This window comes from Rhinopithecus roxellana, chromosome 15, assembly GCF_007565055.1.
Source record: "Rhinopithecus roxellana isolate Shanxi Qingling chromosome 15, ASM756505v1, whole genome shotgun sequence".
Lineage (NCBI taxonomy): Eukaryota > Metazoa > Chordata > Mammalia > Primates > Cercopithecidae > Rhinopithecus > Rhinopithecus roxellana.
In genome coordinates, this window is record NC_044563.1 from 12,452,197 (window position 1) to 12,469,967 (window position 17,771).

At 45.6% G+C, this 17,771-nt stretch overlaps 1 protein-coding gene and 1 long non-coding RNA gene across 6 annotated transcripts in view; both read left to right on the top strand.

Moving 5' to 3' along the window:
* The window catches only part of CAPN1 (calpain 1), a 32,680-nt gene that overhangs the window by 3,595 nt on the left and 11,314 nt on the right, over positions 1 to 17,771 (top strand). For all 4 annotated transcript variants that reach the window (XM_030917546.1, XM_010363934.2, XM_010363932.2 and 1 more), the window contains exons 5-10: positions 1,117 to 1,250; positions 1,370 to 1,538; positions 2,439 to 2,522; positions 3,185 to 3,270; positions 3,640 to 3,714; positions 3,812 to 3,972. In XM_030917546.1, the coding sequence (XP_030773406.1) occupies positions 1,117 to 1,250; positions 1,370 to 1,538; positions 2,439 to 2,522; positions 3,185 to 3,270; positions 3,640 to 3,714; positions 3,812 to 3,972 (709 nt within the window). The remainder of the gene's footprint in view (positions 1 to 1,116; positions 1,251 to 1,369; positions 1,539 to 2,438; positions 2,523 to 3,184; positions 3,271 to 3,639; positions 3,715 to 3,811; positions 3,973 to 17,771) is intronic.
* On the top strand, positions 5,149 to 15,382 carry LOC115893516. Of its 2 annotated transcripts, none has more exons than XR_004053543.1 (3): positions 5,149 to 6,442; positions 12,594 to 12,730; positions 15,322 to 15,382. It is a non-coding gene; the product is annotated as an uncharacterized LOC115893516 (long non-coding RNA). The 2 variants fall into 2 exon arrangements; XR_004053544.1 differs by lacking the exon at positions 15,322 to 15,382 and adding an exon at positions 12,921 to 12,973.

Sequence of the window (17,771 nt, forward strand, 5' to 3'; positions counted from 1 at the left end):
AAATCTTCCGTGAAGTAGGCACTGCTGCTCCTTTTATTGATAGGGAAACTGAGGCTCAGAGGCGATAATTTTCCCAGGATCACGTAGCTAGTGTATCTCCAGCATACATGTACATATCAAATATACACGTCTATATGTGGTATGCATGTATTAGTATACATTAAATATGCATGTATCTAGTATATACTGTACAGGCAAAGGAAAGCATCCCCTTAGCCCTCTGAGGGTTCACTGAAAAATCAACTCACAAAAAGAGGTTAGTAGGAGAAATGGCAAACAAATTGATTAGCCTGCAGCGTGGGGTCGGGAACCAGAGAGTGATCCCCCACAATGGGTACAGAAGCTTATATACATACCATCCCAAGGTTACAGGAAGAATGGGGGCTCGAAAATGGCCAAAACCAGGTTCTGGTGGTAAATCAGGTTATAGTGGCAAGACAGGCTATGGAAGGGGAGAAAAGGGGGGCTGGGTAGCAAAGGCGGTCTTGTTATGTAGATGAAACCTCACAGGTAGCAGCCCTTAGGCAGAATAGATGGTAATTATTTCTTTCGGACCTTTAAAGGGTGTCAGGCTCTCAGTCTGACAAGGGAAGGCCTTAGAGAAAGCCTGGCACCATCAATGCAGATTTTCTCTACGGATGCAAATCTCCCCCACAAAAGACGGTATTACAGGGCTACTTCTGTTTGCAGACCCTCTGAACAGCTATCTCAAAATATGTTGAAGAAGTATATTTTGGGGTGAAATGCTTTGATTTCCTTCAATACCCAGATACATGTATCTAGTATATATGTAGCATACATGTATCTAGAGGTATACATGCATCTAGCATGTATCTGGTATATGTGATCAAGTATACACGCATCTAGTATGTATCTGGTATACCTGATGTAGTATACATCTAGTATGTATCTAATGTATATGATTTAGTCTACATATATCTATTATGTATCTGGGATCTGGAATCCTGCATCTAGGAAGTTATGTATCTAGATACATATCTAGATCCTAGAATGTATCTAGGATCTAGAATCCTGCATCTGGGAAGGTAGAGGTAAGGATGGAGCTCAGGTCTGGGGGATTCCAAAGCAGGTATTCACCGTGCCCCTCCCCTACAGCTGTGGCAATTTGGGGAATGGGTGGACGTGGTCGTGGATGACTTGCTGCCTATGAAGGACGGGAAGCTAGTGTTCGTGCACTCTGCCGAAGGCAATGAGTTCTGGAGCGCCCTGCTTGAGAAGGCCTATGCCAAGTGAGTAGTGGCCGAGGGGACAGCTCCAGCTTCCAGCCCCCTCTAGGGGTGGGGGCTCCTGACTGTCTTCCCAGAGGGTCCTGCTTGATGTCAGAGTGTTGACCTGGAGCTGCCCACAGGGTAAATGGCAGCTACGAGTCCCTGTCAGGGGGCAGCACCTCGGAGGGCTTTGAGGACTTCACAGGCGGGGTCACCGAGTGGTACGAGTTGCGAAAGGCTCCCAGTGACCTCTACCAGATCATCCTCAAGGCGCTGGAGCGGGGCTCCCTGCTGGGCTGCTCCATAGACGTGAGTGCACCCGGCCCCGATGCTTTGGGGTACCCTGGAACCCTGGTATCCTGACCTGTCACATTTTCCAAAAGTCCTCACCCAGGCTCTGCTCCAGACCCCTGTCCTGTATCTACGCTCCATCTCTGGATGCATACCCAGCTTCATCCATCACTTCCACCCCCAAGCCTGGTGTCATTCCTGTCCTCACCTCCCCATTCCTTCCCCAAAACTGCATACCTCAGCTCTTTCCTGGGCTTGTTTGCCCGACCATCTACCATGCTGTTTCCCTCATTCCTGTCATCTCGATCCATGCTACCCTCTGTCCAGTTCACCAGCCTCAGATTTCATCTCCTGGTCTCAGTTCCCACCCATCCCTGGCCTCAATCCCATACTCACTCCATTCCCACCCTTCCCTGCTCCTCTGTTCCCACACTCAGCTCCGTTCCCCGGTGCTCAACGCCAGACTTGACCCCAATATCACTGCCATCTGCAGCTCTAACCCCAGCTCCCATTCCCATTTCTAATTGACCCTCCTGTCCTCACATCCTTCTCCGTGAGGCCCACTGAGGGCCGTGTGGCTCTGGTGGGCTGTGCACGGCTGTGTGTGTGCACAGGCATGTTTGCACAGGTTCTGGTCAGCCCTGGCCAGTAGCAGTGTCGGCGGGGTGCCTGGGCTCCCCCGTCCCAGTGGCAGCTTTGGTGGGGTATCCAGGCTACCCCTCTGCAAAAGAGCAGCATCTGTATGTGGGGGTGTCTATAGGTGGGGGTGATGAACTAGGTGGGATCGGGGTCCCTGCTTGCTGCTCCTCGAACTATTGTATGTACAAGTGGGAATATCCAAGACCCTGAATGCTGGGGGCTCATCTGATACAGTGGGGGGACCTAGCCACTGACCACAGTGTGTGCCTCTTTCTGCAGATCTCCAGCGTTCTAGACATGGAGGCCATCACCTTCAAGAAGCTGGTGAAGGGCCATGCCTACTCTGTGACCGGGGCCAAGCAGGTACTGCCCTGGGTGGGGCCTTCCCTGCAGGGCGGTTCCTGCCCCCTGGCCTGTCCTTGCCTCTCTGGCACCTGACCAGGGCTGTGGAAGGTGCTGGTTCCTCCTTTCCCCTCCTGCAGCATCTTATCTCTCTTCTGGGGACACCCATCTGAGATGCCTATCATGCCCTGCCCTGACTGACTGTAGTTCATGTGCACAGCTGCCTGCCTGGGCTATGAATTCCAGGAGGACAGGCTTCATCTGAGTGCTGAGCAGGGCTTGGAGACGATGAGGGTATGGGAGGCGGAGTGTTAAAGTGCATGCATGAGCCAGGTGCAGTGGCTCACATCTGTAATCCCAGCACTTTGGGAGACTGAGGCGGGTGGATCACCTGAGGTCAGGAGTTCGAGACCAGCCTGGCCAACATGGTTAAACTCTGTCTCTACTAAAAATACGAAAATGAGCCGGGCATGGCAGCAGGTGCCTGTAATTCCAGCTACTAGGGACGCTGAGGCAGAAGAATTGAATTGCTTGAACCCAGGAGGTGGAGGCTGCAGTGAGCTGAGATCGCACCACTGCACTCCAGCCTGGGTGACAGAGCAAGACTGTCTCAAAAAAAAAAAAAAAAAAAAAAAAACAAGTGCCTGCTGGAAGCTAGCACTGACAGGAGCTCTGGGAAACAGGTGAACTACCGAGGCCAGATGGTGAACCTGATCCGGATGCGGAACCCCTGGGGTGAGGTGGAGTGGACGGGAGCCTGGAGTGACAGGTGAGGGGCAGTGGGTACTGTCTGGGGTGCCTTGGGGAAACTGTTAGGTTCCCCCACATTTCTGCTCGGGGCTCTACCAGGCCAGGCTGGACTCAGGATTGAGCAGAGGGACCCATCTTCACGCAACTGGGTCTGGGGGACTACCCTAACAAAGCTAAGGCCGTGCGGGCCGTGCCCAGCCGTCCGGTGTGTGCAGGGCGTCCGACTGGCCCTGATGAGACCACTCCCTAGAACCGGAACTTTGGGGCTTGACCTTGAGGAGGCCACCTGGGTTGGGCTGGAGGAAGACAGGCCAGGGTAGACAGGCCCCAGGGACAGAGGCCAGGCAGGTCAGTGCCACCAGCCCTGGCAGAGCCCTGCTCCTCACAGCTCCTCAGAGTGGAACAGCGTGGACCCATATGAACGGGAGCAGCTCCGGGTCAAGATGGAGGACGGCGAGTTCTGGTGAGCGCCCCCTCCCCTTCTCCCCCACCTCTCCACCCCTACACATCAGCTCTGTGCCCTGACGGGCTGTGCCTCACCTGTGCACCTCCTCCCTCAGGATGTCATTCCGAGACTTCATGCGGGAGTTCACCCGCCTGGAGATCTGCAACCTCACGCCCGACGCCCTTAAGAGCCGGACCATCCGCAAATGGAACACCACACTCTATGAGGGCACGTGGCGGCGGGGGAGCACCGCGGGGGGCTGCCGGAACTACCCAGGTGACCTGAGTCCGCGGACGCGGAGGCTGCACATGGGCGGGCTTTGGTTCTTGCTGCTTCCTGTCTTAGGGGCTCCAGAAGGCACGTCATCTCACTGAGCCTCTGTTTCCTCACTTGTAAGATACAGGCTGATCTCTTGAATTTGCTTTGAGGAGTAAAATATTAAATGTCTTCGTACATTTTTTTTTTTTTTTTTTTTTTTTTTTTGAGATGGTGTCTCGCTCTATCGCCCAGGCTGGAGTGCAGTGGCCGGATCTCAGCTCACTGCAAGCTCCGCCTCCCGGGTTTACGCCATTCTCCCGCCTCAGCCTCCCGAGTAGCTGGGACTACAGGCGCCCGCCACCTCGCCCTGCTAGTTTTTTGTATTTTTTAGTAGAGACGGGGTTTCACCATGTTAGCCAGGATGGTCTCGATCTCCTGACCTCGTGATCCGCCCGTCTCGGCCTCCCAAAGTGCTGGGATTACAGGCTTGAGCCACCGCGCCCGGCCGCTGTCTTCGTACATTTTAAAGAGGCAAGCTGGACTCACTGTCCTGGGGCCTGAGCCCAGGGTGCTCACGCGGGGAGAAGACCTTGTGGCCATCCAACCACCTGCTTGTCACTCCTTTCCTGGGCCCTTCCCTCCTGCCTTCCCCCCCTTTTTTTTTTTTTTTTTTTTGAGACGGAGTCTCGCTCTGTCACCCAGGCTGGAGTGCAGTGGCCAGATCTCGGCTCACTGCAAACTCCGCCTCCCCGGTTCACGCCATTCTCCTGCCTCAGCCTCCGGAGTAGCTGGGACTACAGGCGCCCGCCACCTCGCACGGCTAGTTTTTTTGCATTTTTTAGTAGAGACGGGGTTTCACCGTGTTAGCCAGGATGGTCTCGATCTCCTGACCTCGTGATCCGCCCGTCTCGGCCTCCCAAAGTGCTGGGATTACAGGCTTGAGCCACCGCGCCCGGCCTCTTTTTTTTTTTTTTTTTTGAGACAGAGTCTCACTCTGTGAGTACAGTGGTGTGACCTCGGCTCACTACAACCTCCATCGCCCGGGTTCAAGCAATTCTCCTGCCGTAGCCTCCCGTGTAGCTGGGATTACAGGCACCTACCACACCCAGCTAAATTTTGTATTTTTAGTAGAGGCGGGTTTCTCCATCTTGGCCAGGCTGGTCTTGAACTCCTGACCTTAGGTGATCCGACCACCTTGGCCTCCCAAAGTGCTGGGATTACAGGCGTGAGCCACTGCTCTGGGTCCCTTCTGTCTTCTCTTGCCATCTTTCCCTGGGCTTCTAGTTCCATGTGGCTGACACGGGCCACAGCCTGGCCTCTCAGTTCCTTGTCACTCTCACCTGCAGCAGGCTTTTCCTCTACCTTAGCTCAGCCCCCACCACGAGGGCACCAGAGCTGCCTTGACTTGCAAACACCCGCTCTCTGACCTCCACCTTTGACTCTTTCTACTCCCTTAGTCTTCAACGTTTGGACCAAGCCAGCCTGTTGAACTCACCACTTGTATACCATCTTGCTTTTCCCGTCTTGCCTTTTCTCCTTACCTAGGTTAGAGCTATCATTTTAATCTTGTTCCTACAAACACTTTCTGTTCCCTGGCCCCTGTCTCCCATCATCTGGCACAAAACCCATTCTAGTGGAACCCAGCTCTCCTCCGGCTTGGGAACCATTGAGTATGGCAGGAGAGAAATCACATAACTGATGCCATATTTTCCCTTGTAAATTCATAGCCACAAATCTCAAATAAGCATTTTCCATGATCCCCTGCAATTCCACTACTGGTTAGTAACGTTTCCACTCTCACCTCGACCTCTCCCCATTGTTATTCTCACCTTCGGGCCTGGCCTTACACATCGTTGAAATGATAGATGTTGTCCTACAGGACACCTCATGTTCCTACCTCCAAATCCCCCAGCCTTCTGCACCTGTGCCTGTGTCCTCACTGCCTCCCCACCTGTGACAGTGGCAGAACAGTCCCTGCTCATGGGGACCCCCACCTCTGCTCTGGATCCCATTCTCCCTGACCTCTGAAAGCATTTGCTCCTTCATCTGTCACCTCTCTCCAGCGTCATTATGGAAAATCCTCTGTCTTAACACAAAGCAGCCCTCTCGACCCCACTTCCCTGTTCATTTCTCTGCCCTCCTTCAAAGCACAATTTCTCGGGAATTACCATACTCCCTATTTCCTTTCTCACTTCTGCTTCATTGCTTAACCCTTCCCAGTCCAGCTTCATCCCTACCATGCTGCTAAAACTGCCTTTTCAAAGGTTACTTACAGCTTTGGCCTTGCCAGATCTGCTGCTGTGCTGTTCTCCTGTGCTTCCTTCTCAGCACGGCTCCCTGCCCTCTGTTTTGAAGCATTCTTCTCCCTTGTAGGGATCCAATTTCAGTCTTTCCCGAAATAGATAACCACCGTTCCCTGTACCATTTATTGAGAAATACATCATCTCCTCACTCCCCAGCAGCACTAGCGCCCTCACCTAGTCCCCAGGTATGTGTCGGTGTGTTTCTGGACTCACCATTCTGTCCCTGGATCTATGCCTCTGCCAATAACACATTGAATCCATTACTATAGATGTGTAAGTCCTCCTGTTGGACAGGGCAAATTCCTTCTTCCACAGTCTCTTAGCTGGTTTTTTTTTTTTTTTTTTTTTTTTTTTGAGACGGACTCTTGCTCTGTTGCCCAGGCTAGAGTGCAGTGGCGCGATCTTGGCTCACTGCAACCTCTGCTTCCTGGGTTCAAATGATTCTTCTGCCTCAGCCCCTTGAGTAGCTGTGATTACAGGTGCCTGCCACCACACCCAGCTAACGTTTGTATTTTTAGTAGAGACGGGGTTTCACCATGTTGCCAGGCTGGTCTTGAACTCCTGACCTCAAATGATCCACCTGGCTTGGCCTCCCAAATTGCTGGGATTACAGGCGTGAGCCACTGCATCTGTCTTAGCTGTTCTTGACCTTTGTTTTTCCAGATGAATTTTAGGATCAGTTTACCAAGTCCTATGAAAAACCATTTTGAGGTTTTAATTTGGAATTGCATGAAACTTATAGACCAATTTGGGGAGAATTGACATTTTTATAATTTTAAGTCTCATCCAAGGATGTGGTGTATCTCTTCATTTATTTTGGCCTTTAATGTCTTTCAATAGAATGTTGTATTTTTTATCATAAAGAATTTATACATCTCTTGAGATTTAATGCTAGGTACACTATAATTTTGTTGCCTTTTTTTTTTTTTTTTTTTTTTGAGACGGAGTCTCTCTCTGTAGCCCGGGCTGGAGTGCAGTGGCCGGATCTCAGCTCACTGCAAGCTCTGCCTCCCGGGTTTACGCCATTCTCCTGCCTCAGCCTCCCGAGTAGCCGGGACTACAGGCGCCCGCCACATCGCCCGGCTAGTTTTTTTGTATTTTTTTAGTAGAGACGGGGTTTCACCATGTTAGCCAGGATGGTCTCGATCTCCTGACCTCGTGATCCGCCTGTCTCGGCCTCCCAAAGTATAAATAGTATGTTCTTTTTTTTTTTTTTTTTTTTTTTTTGAGACAGAGTCTCACCCTGTCACCCAGGCTGGAATGCAATGGGGCGATCTCAGCTCACTGCAACCTCCGCTTCCCGGGTTCAAGTGATGCTCTTGCCTCAGCCTCATGAGTAGCTGGGATTACGGGCGTGTGACACCATGCCTGGCTAATTTTTTTCGTATCTTTAGTAGAGATGGGGTTTCACCATGTTGGCCAGGCTGGTCTTGAACTCCTGACCTCGTGATCTGCCCACCTCAGCCTCCCAAAGTGCTGGGATTGCAGGCATGAACCACCACGCCCGACAATAGTATGTTCTTTAAAATTACAGCTCCCAAGTGAACTTGTTGCTGATACAATAACATGCATTTGACCTTTTAGATGTATTTTTTATATCCAGCAAATTTTTAAAAACTGTAATTAATTTTACTGATTCATCTGTATGTATTTTTTGGCAGGATCTTAGCTCACTGCAACCTCTGCTTCCCTGGTTCAAGTGATTCTCCTGCCTCAGCCTCCCCAGTAGCTGGAATTACAGGCGTGCAGGCACCACTCCTGGCTAATTTTTGTATTTTTAGTAGAGACGGTGTTTCACCATGTTGGCCAGGGTGGTCTTGAACTCCTGACCTCAGGTGATCCGCCTGCCTTGGCCTCCCAAAGTGCTGGGATTATAGTCATGAGCCACTGCATCCAGCCCTTTTTGGTTTTCTAATTAGGAATATAGCATCTGCAAATAATGGCAAATTGTTTCTTCTTCTGTAATTCTTACAACTTTTGTTACTTTTTCTTGTCTAATATGCTGCCTAGAACTGGAGAGGTTCCTGCTCTTGTTCCTCCCTTTTTTATTTTTATTTTTAGGATCAACCCTATTAACTAAGCCTCACTCTTAAAGGGGAAGTTTTCACCACTAAGTACCTTTCTAATCTAGGTTTTTTGTGGATACCTTTTATCGGACTAATGAAGTTTAATATTGTTAAACACTTTCAATTGTCTATATTATAATGATCGTATGCTTTTTACTTTTATTTATTAAAATGGTCCCAGGAGTTTGCAAATAACTTGGGCAATACAGTGAGACCTCATCTCTACTAAAAAAATCTAAAAATTAGCCTTGTATGGTGGTACACGCCTATAGTCCCAGCCACTCAGGAGGCTGAGGAGGGAGAATCATTTGAGCCAGGGAGGTGGAGGCTACAGTGAGCCGTGTTTATGCCAGCAACTGCACTCCATCCTGGGCAACACAACATGACCCCGTTTAAAAAAAATAAAATGGTAAATTGCATTTGTTGCTTTCCTAACATTAAATCAACTTCACATTCTTGAGATAAAAACAACACGGTCATGAGTGACATTTGCCTGTTATTTTCCTTTCTCATACTGACCATACTGGTATCAGTGCTATGTTCGTCCTGTACAGTGAGGTGGGAAGTATCCTCTCTTCTTCTGTTTCCTAGAAGAGTTTACCTAAGATGGGAGTGATTCATTGTTTGAATGATTGGTAGAACTTGTCTGTAAAGCTGTCAGGCTTGCTTTTTTCTTTGTATGAAGATTAATGATATTCAGTATTGAAAGTTAAAGGTTATAGAATTGTTCAGATTTTCTGTTTCTTGAGCCGATTTTGATGAGTTGTATTTTCTTTTCTTTTCGTTTTTTCTTTTTCTTTCTTTTTTCTTTTCTTTTTTTTTTTTTTTTTAAAGAGAGACAGGGTTTTTTTAGAGACAGGTTACTCACTGCAATCTCAAACTCCTGAGCTCAAATCCTGCCTCAGCCTTCTAAGTAGCTGGGACTACACAGGTATGAGCCTCTATGCCTGGCTAATTTTTTTTTTTTTTTTTTTTTTTTTTGAGACAGAGTCTTGCTCTGTCGCCCGGGCTGGAGTGCAGTGGTGTGATCTCGGCTCACTGCAAGCTCCGCCTCCCGGGTTTACGCCATTCTCCTGCCTCAGCCTCCTGAGTAGCTGGGACTACAGGCACCCGCCACCATGCCCGGCTAATTTTTTTTGTATTTTAGTAGAGGCGGGGTTTCACTGTGTTAGCTAGGATGGTCTCGATCTTCTGACCTCGTGATCTGCCCGTCTCGGCCTCCCAAAATGCTGGGATTACAGGCGTGAGCCACCATGCCTGGCCTTAATTTTTTATTTTTATAGAGATGGAGGTCTCACTATGTTGCCCAGGCTTATCTCGAATTCCTGGGCTCAAGTGATCCTCCTGCCTTGGCCTCCCAAAGTGCTGAGATTACAGGTGTGAACCACTGTGTCCAGCCCTGAGTTGTATTTTCTAATATTCTTGGCATCTGTTTTCAAAGTTATTAGCACAAAGTTATCCTTAATATACTCTTATGTCTCGTGTGTAATAATGTCCCCCTTTTATGCATGAGATTGCTCATTTGCACTCTCTTTTGTCTTTAGTAATTCTTCAAGAAGTTTGTCAATATTAATCTTTACAAAGAAATGACTTTTGGCCAGGCATAGTGGCTCATGCCTGTAATCCCAGCACTTTGGGAGGCCGAGGCGGGTGGATCACGAGCTCAGGAGATCGAGACCATCCTGGCTAACACAGTGAAACCCTGTCTCTACTAAAAATACAAAAAATTAGCCGGGCGTGGTGGCGGGCGCCTGTAGTCCCAGCTACTTGGGAGGCTGAGGCAGGAGAATGGTGTGAACCTGGGAGGCAGAGCTTGCAGTGAGCCGAGATTGCACCACTGCACTCCAGCCTGGGCAACAGAGTGAAACTCCGTCTCAAAAAAAAAAAAAAAAGAAATGACTTTTGACTTTGTTGGTACTTTGTATAGTATTTCTTTTTCTTTTATTATTTTTACTTACTTATTTAGAGATGGGGTCTTGCTCTATTGCCCAGGCTGGAGTGCAGTGGCACAATCCTAGTTCTCTGTGATCCTAGGTCACTGCAGGCTAGATTCTTGGGCTGAGGTGATCCTCTCACTTCAGCCTCCCAGGTAGCTGGAATTATATGTGTGTGCCACTGTGCCTGGTAGTGTTTTTTTCCTTTATCATTAATCTTTACTGTTTATTATCTCATTCCTTCTACTTTCTTTGGATTTTTATTTATTTATTTATTTATTTATTTATTTATTTATTTATTTATTTATTTTGAGACGGAGTCTCACTCTGTCACCTAGGCTGCAGTGGTGCGATCTGGGCTCACTGCAACCTCCATCTCCTGGGTTTAAGTGATTCTCCTGCCTCAGCCTCCCAAGTAACTAGAATTACAGGCATGTGCCACCATGCCCAACTAATTTTTTTTTTTTTTTTTTTTAAGACAGAGTCTCGCTCTGTCGCCCGGGCTGGAGTGCAGTGACCAGATCTCAGCTCACTGCAAGCTCCACCTCCTGGGTTTACGCCATTCTCCTGCCTCAGCCTCCCGAGTAGCTGGGACTACAGGCACCCGCCACCTCGCCCGGCTAGTTTTTTGTATTTTTTAGTAGAGACGGGGTTTCACCGTGTTAGCCAGGATGGTCTCGATCTCCTGACCTCGTGGTCCGCCCGTCTCGGCCTCCCAAAGTGCTGGGATTACAGGCTTGAGCCACCGTGCCCGGCCTAATTTTTTTATTTTTATTTTTAGTAGATACCGCGTTTCAACATGTTGGCCAGGCTGGTCTTGAATTCCTGACCTCAAGTGATCCGCCCACTCTGGGCTCCCAAAGTGCTAGGATTACAGGCGTGAGGCACCATGCTTGACCTGGATTGATTGTTTGACTTTATTTTATGACTTCTTAAATTAGATGCTTATTTCGTTAATTTAGATTTTTAAAATTTAAGCAACTAAAGTGATAAATTTCTTTTAAGTACATCCTTAATTAAGTTACACAATTTTGATACATAATGTTTTTGAAAATTGTGAATGAATATAATTCACACACCAGAAATTTTGCACTTTTAATGTGTGAAATGTAGTGGTTTTTAGTGTACCAGTGTTGTGTAAGCATTACTGTTATCCAGAGCGTTTCTTCACCCCCTCCCCCGAAAATCCTGTAACTACTGGCCATCACTTTCTATCCGTTTCTCTCTAGCAACCATGAATCTACCTTTTGTCTCTATAAATTTACCTATTCTGGACTTTTTTGCTTTAGCATAATGTTTTCAAGGTTCATTTATGGTGTAGAAGTACTTCATCTCTTTTTTATGGCAGATTAATCTTTCATGATATGGATCTATCACACTTTGTTGATTCATTCATCAGTTGATGGACATTTGTGTTATTTCCAGTTTTTGGCTGTGTGAAGAATGTTCCTGTGAACATTCATGTGCATGTGTTTGAACATATGTTTTCACTTCTCTGGGGCCTGTAACTAGGAGTGAAATTGTTGGGCCATAGGGTAATTCCATGTTTAAGTTTTTGAGGAATTGCCAATTGTTTTCCAAAGCAGCAGCACCATTTTATAACCCCACCAGCATGTGTGAGGGTTCCGATTTCTCCACATCCTCTTTAACACTAGTTATTGCTCTTCTTTTTGATTATAGCCATCCTAGTGGGTGTGAAGTGGTATTATTGAAGTTTTTTGTGTTTTTTTTTTTTTGAGACCGGGTCTTGCTCTATCGCCTAGGCTGAAGTGCAGTGGCGCGATCTCTGCTCACTGCAACCTCTGCCTCCCAGGTTCAAGTGATTCTCCTGCCCCAGCCTCCCTTAGTCCCTAGCTGGGACTACAGGCGCACACTGCCACACCCAGCTAATTTTTCTATTTTTAGTAGAGATGGGGTTTCACCTGTCAGACGAGTTGTGTTGGTCAGGCTGGTCTCAAACTCCTGACCTCGTGATCCACCCACATCAGCCTCCCAAAGTACTGGGATTACGGGTACGAACCACTGCACCCGGCCAATTTTCTGAATTTTTAAAATCATGAACTGATGTGCTTTTTGTGCATCAATTGAGATGAATGAGGTTTTTTCCCCCTTCCTTCTATTAATGTGGTATATTACATTGATCCATTTTCCTTTGTTGAACTACCCTTGCATTCCTGGGATAAATCCCACCTCATCATGGTATATATTCCTTTTAATATACTGTTGGGTTGGGTTTGTAGCTTTTTGGGGGGGGGGAGTGGATTTTTGCATCTATATTCATAAGTGATATTGGTTCGTAATCTTCTTTTCTTGTGGTGTCTTTATCTGGCTTTAAGGTAATGCTGGTCTCCTGGGATGAGTTAGGAAGTATCCCCTCATCTTCAGTTATTTAGAAGAATTTCAGGATTGGTGTTAATTGGTCTTTAAATGTTTGGTGGAATTTCGAAGCCATCTGGTCCTGGACATTTCTTTGGTGAGAAGTTTTTTGTTGTTGTTGATTCAGTCTTTTTATTATTATAGGTCTATTTAGATTTTCTGTTTTTCCTAGGTCGGTTTTGGTGGTTTGTTTCTTTCTAGGAATTTGTTCTTTTTGTCTATATTATCTAATTTATTATCATATAATTGTCCACAGTAGTTCCTTGTAATCTTTTTATTTTTGTTAGGTTGGTAGTGATGCTGCTCGTTAATTCCTGATTTTAGTAATTTGAGTCCTCCGTCTTTTCTCCGGTTTAGGCCAGGTAAAGAATTGTCAATTTTGTTGAGTTTTTCAAAGAACTAACTATTGGTTTTATTGATTTTTCTTTATTGTTTATTCTCTATTTCATGTATTTGGACTTTAATCTTTATTAGTTCTTTTTTTTTTTTTTGAGACGGAGTCTCGCTCTGTCACCCAGGCTGGAGTGCAGTGGCCGGATCTCAGCTCACTGCAAGCTCCACCTCCTGGGTTTACGCCATTCTCCTGCCTCAGCCTCCCGAGTAGCTGGGACTACAGGCGCCCGCCACCTCACCCGGCTAGTTTTTTGTATTTTTTAGTAGAGACGGGGTTTCACCGTGTTAGCCAGGATGGTCTCGATCTCCTGACCTTGTGATCCGCCCGTCTCGGCCTCCCAAAGTGCTGGGATTACAGCCTTGAGCCACCGCGCCCGGCCTTTATTAGTTCTTTTCTTCTGCTTGCTTTGGGTTCAATTTGCCCACTTTCTTTTTTCTTAAATCCCAAGAACTGGTGAATGTTCATTTTCTAGTTTCTTTTTTTAAATTTAATAAATCCATTTTTTATTTGATATATCATAGTGGAACATATTTTTGGGGTACATGTGATATTTTGATAACATATACAATGTGTAATGATCAAATCAGGGTAATCGGGATCCATCGCCTCAAACATTGATCTTTTATTTGTGTTGGAGACATTACAATTCTTCTAACTCTTTTGAAATATACAATAAACTATTGTTAACTATAATTTCCCTGCCTTACTGTCAAATACTAGAACTTACTCCTTTTACTTAACTGCCTTTTCTAGTTTCTTAAGGTGGAAGGTTAGGTTATTGATTTGATAGCTCTCTCTTTTAATATACGTACATTTTTCATGGTCATGCTATGTAATTTCTCATTACCATTATCATCTCTTTCTGATAAACTAGTTATTTTAGAAGAATGTTTTTTAAAACTTAAAAAAAATTTCTAACTTAATTTTCTTGTGGCAAAAAAATGTGACCTACAAAAGATCAGAGCTTTGAAGTGAACAGAAGCTGGTGCTATGGCTCAGTGTATGATGAATTTTCGTAAAGATTCCTTTGTTCTTGAAAAGACTGGCTAACAAATTGTGACTGTATGTGAAGCACTCCTAAGTATTTTAAATATTATAATTAGCTTAACTCACACTGAGCCTATGAGGCAGGTACTATTATTATCCCTATCTTAGGGATAATAAAGAAACTGAAGCACGGAAACATTTAAGCCACTTGCTGAAGTCACTGATCTATGAAGTGGCAAAACTTGGATTTGAACCCAGGCAGAGGGATCCTGAAGTCTGTTCTCTCAACCAGTATGCTATTCTCTGAGTATTAGGGGGATTGTTCTATAATTGTCCATTATATCAAACTTATTATTTTGTCTGCTTAATCTATCAATTACTGAAAGAAAGATGATAAAAATCGTATCCTAATGGCTTTGCCAACTTCTCTCTATATTTCTATCAATTATTTTTCATTATATATTTTGAGCTATGATATTTGGTACATCACATTTAGAATTCTTATAAGAGCCTAGGGAATTAAACATTTTTAAAAATCTAGTGACCACCTTCATCTCTAATAATTATTTTTACTTTCCAGTCTATTTCAGCCAATGTTTCTATAGCTAATTCAGGAGGGTTTTTTGTTGAATTTTTAAAATATATCTTTTTATACTCTTTGATGTTCAATCTTTCTATAGCCCAATGTTTTGTTTTCTTGTAAACAGCACTAGCTGACTTTTTAGTAATCCAGTTTGAAAAATTTTGTCCATGGCCAGGCATGGCGGCTCACGCCTGTAATCCCAGAACTTTGGGAGGCCCAGGCAGATGGACCACCTGAGGTCAGGAGTTCAAGACCAGCCTGGCCAACATGGTGAAACTCCATCTCTACCAAAAATACAAAAATTAGCCAGGCAAGGTTGGTGTGGGTGCCTGTAATGCCAGGTACTTGGGAGACTGAGGCAGGAGAATCACTTGAACCCAGGAGGTGGAGGTTGCAGTGAGCCAAGATTGTGCCATTGCACTCCAGCCTGGGTGACAAGAGCAAAACTCTATCTCAAAAAAAAAAAAAAAAAAAGGAAAATTTTGTCCTTTGTCTAGAGAGTTTAGTTCATTTACACTCACAGTGATTAATGCTGTATTTATTTCAGCTGACTTATGTTTTTACTTATTTTCTGCCTGTCTTTCTTGTCATGCTGCCCTTTGTATTGAGTTCCTGCTTTTCTCTCTACTAGTTTTTTTCTCTGTGAGTTTGAAAGACATAAGAGTTTGCTTAATACATACTGAAGTTAGTTAATCAGTTTCTTTCTTTTTTTTTCCTGAGACAGGGTCTGGCTGTGTCACCCAGGTTGGAATGTGGTGGCGTGATCTCAGCTCACTGCAACCTCTGTCTTCTGGGCTCAAGCCATCCTCCCACCTGAGCTTCCGGAGTAGCTGAGTGGTACTACAGGCACACACCACCATGCCTGGCTAATTTTTGCACTTTTTTGGTAGAGATGGGGTTTTGCTTTGTTACCCAGGCTGGTCTCAAACTCCTAGCTCAAGCCATCCACCTGCCTCAGCCTCCCAAAGTGCTAGGGTTACAGGCATGAGCCACCTCACCCAGCCGTAATCAATGTCTTTACCCTCCTCTTGAACAATGCAAAAACTTTAGAAATTCAGCCTGAATCACCCCTTTCCTTTGTTTATGATGCTATGGTGGGCTAATATTTTAATTCTAAAGTTTTTTTTTTTTTTTTGTCTCAAACATCATCATTTGAGATAACATGGGCTATCTCAAACATCATGATTTGAGATAGCCCATGTTATTTGGATTACCCACAGAATAACAGTATTTTTGTTCAGCATTCTCAGACCTTTCATCTGAGATCATTTTCCATCCACCTGAAACATATCCTTTTGTATTTCCTTTGTTTTGTTTTCTTTTTGAGCAGGCTTGATCTCGTGGTCTCAGGTGAGCCTCTCACCTCAGCCTCTCAAGTAGCTAGGACTACAGCCACCATGCCCAGATAATATATATATATATATTTTTTTTTTTGCGGTGGGGAGTTGACAGAGTCTCACTCTGTTGCCCGGGCTGGAGTGCAGTTGCGCGATCTTGACTCACCACAACCTCTGCCTCCCAAGGTCAAGCGATTCTTCTGCATCATTCTCCCAAGTAGCTGGGATTATAGGTGTGCACCACCACACGCAGCTAATTTTTGTATTTTTAGTAGAGATGGGGTTTCACCATGTTGACCAGGCTGGTCTCAAACTCCTGGCCTCAAGTGATCCACCTGCCTCAGCCTCCCAAAGTGCTGGGATTACAGGTGTGAGCCACCATGCCCAGCCCCAGGTTAGTCCTGAACTCCTGGGTGCAAGTGATCCTCCTTCCTTGGCCTCTCAACGTGCTGGGATTACAGGCATGAAGTACCACACCTGGTTCTTTTTGTATTGTTTTTTTTTTAGCAAGGGTCTGTGGGTTATAAACTTTCTCAGTGTTTGTCTAAAATGCCTTTAGAGTGTGCTTATTCTTGACAGTTCTCTGGATATAGAATTCTGGCTTGACATTATTTTCAGCCTATCAAAGACACTATTATTTCTTATTCTGCTTCCATCATCGCTATTTGAGCCAGGAGTCTGTCTACCTTGCCTTCTGGAAAAAATCTTAATTTTTTTTTTTCTTTCATACTATACGATGCACCAAAATGCGTGGAGGTATGGATTCCTTTTCATTCTGCTTTGAGTGTATTGAACTTCCTGGCTATGAATTGATGTCTTTCAACAATTTTAGAAAATTTGTAGTCATGATCTTTGAGAATATCACCTCCTTCCCACTCTCTGTATATTCTAGTCAAATATAAACTGGACCTTCTCACTCAATCCTCTCTTTCTCTTAATCTTGCTTTTAGATTTCCCATCTCTTAGTGTCTCTGGATTGCATTCTGGGTTGTTCCTTCAGTTCCTTTCTCAGTTCACTAATTTTCTTTTTTGCTGTGTCAAATCTGTTGGTTATTTCTTCCAAGAACTTAATTTCAATTTAAAAAATTTTATTTCTAGAAGATATAATGGATCTTTTCAAATCTGTTCATTTTTGCTCACATTTGCAAACTTTTCATTTATTTCTTTAAATATAGCAAGCATAGTCTTATATTCTGTGTCTGATAAGGTCAATATCTGAAGTCTTAGTGGGCAGTTTTTGTCCACTGTGGCTGCTGCTCAGTTATCACGCTTTGTTTGCTTGTGAGATCTCTGCCTTGCTTGGCCTAGAAGTTCACCTGTGAGAGAGTTCTTTGAGTCCTCAGATAAAGTTAAATTGCTCCAGGGTGTTTCTGCTAGTCACCTGGAATGCCACCAATCCAGAACACCGTTTTCGTTCTTTTTTATTTATTTATTTTTTGAGACACAGTCTTGCTCTGGCTGGAGTGCAATGGCACAATCTCAGCTCACTTCAGCCTCGTTATCCCAGGCTCAAGGAATCCTTCCACCTCAGCCTCCCCAATAGCTGGGACTACCGGCAGACAGCACCATGCCCAGCTAATATTTGTAGAGATGGGGTTTTACCACCTCACCCAGGCTGGTTTTGAGCTCCAGGACTCATGCGATCTGCCTGCTTCAGCCTCCCAAAGTGCTAGGATTATAGGCATGAGTCACCACACCCAGCCTTTTTCTTTTTTTTTTTTGAGACGGAGTCTTACTCTGTTGCCCAGGCTGGAGTGCAGTGGTGTGATCTCGGCTCACTGCAACCTCCAGTCCCCAGATTTAGGCAGTTCTCTGCCTCAACCTCCTGAGCTTGAGC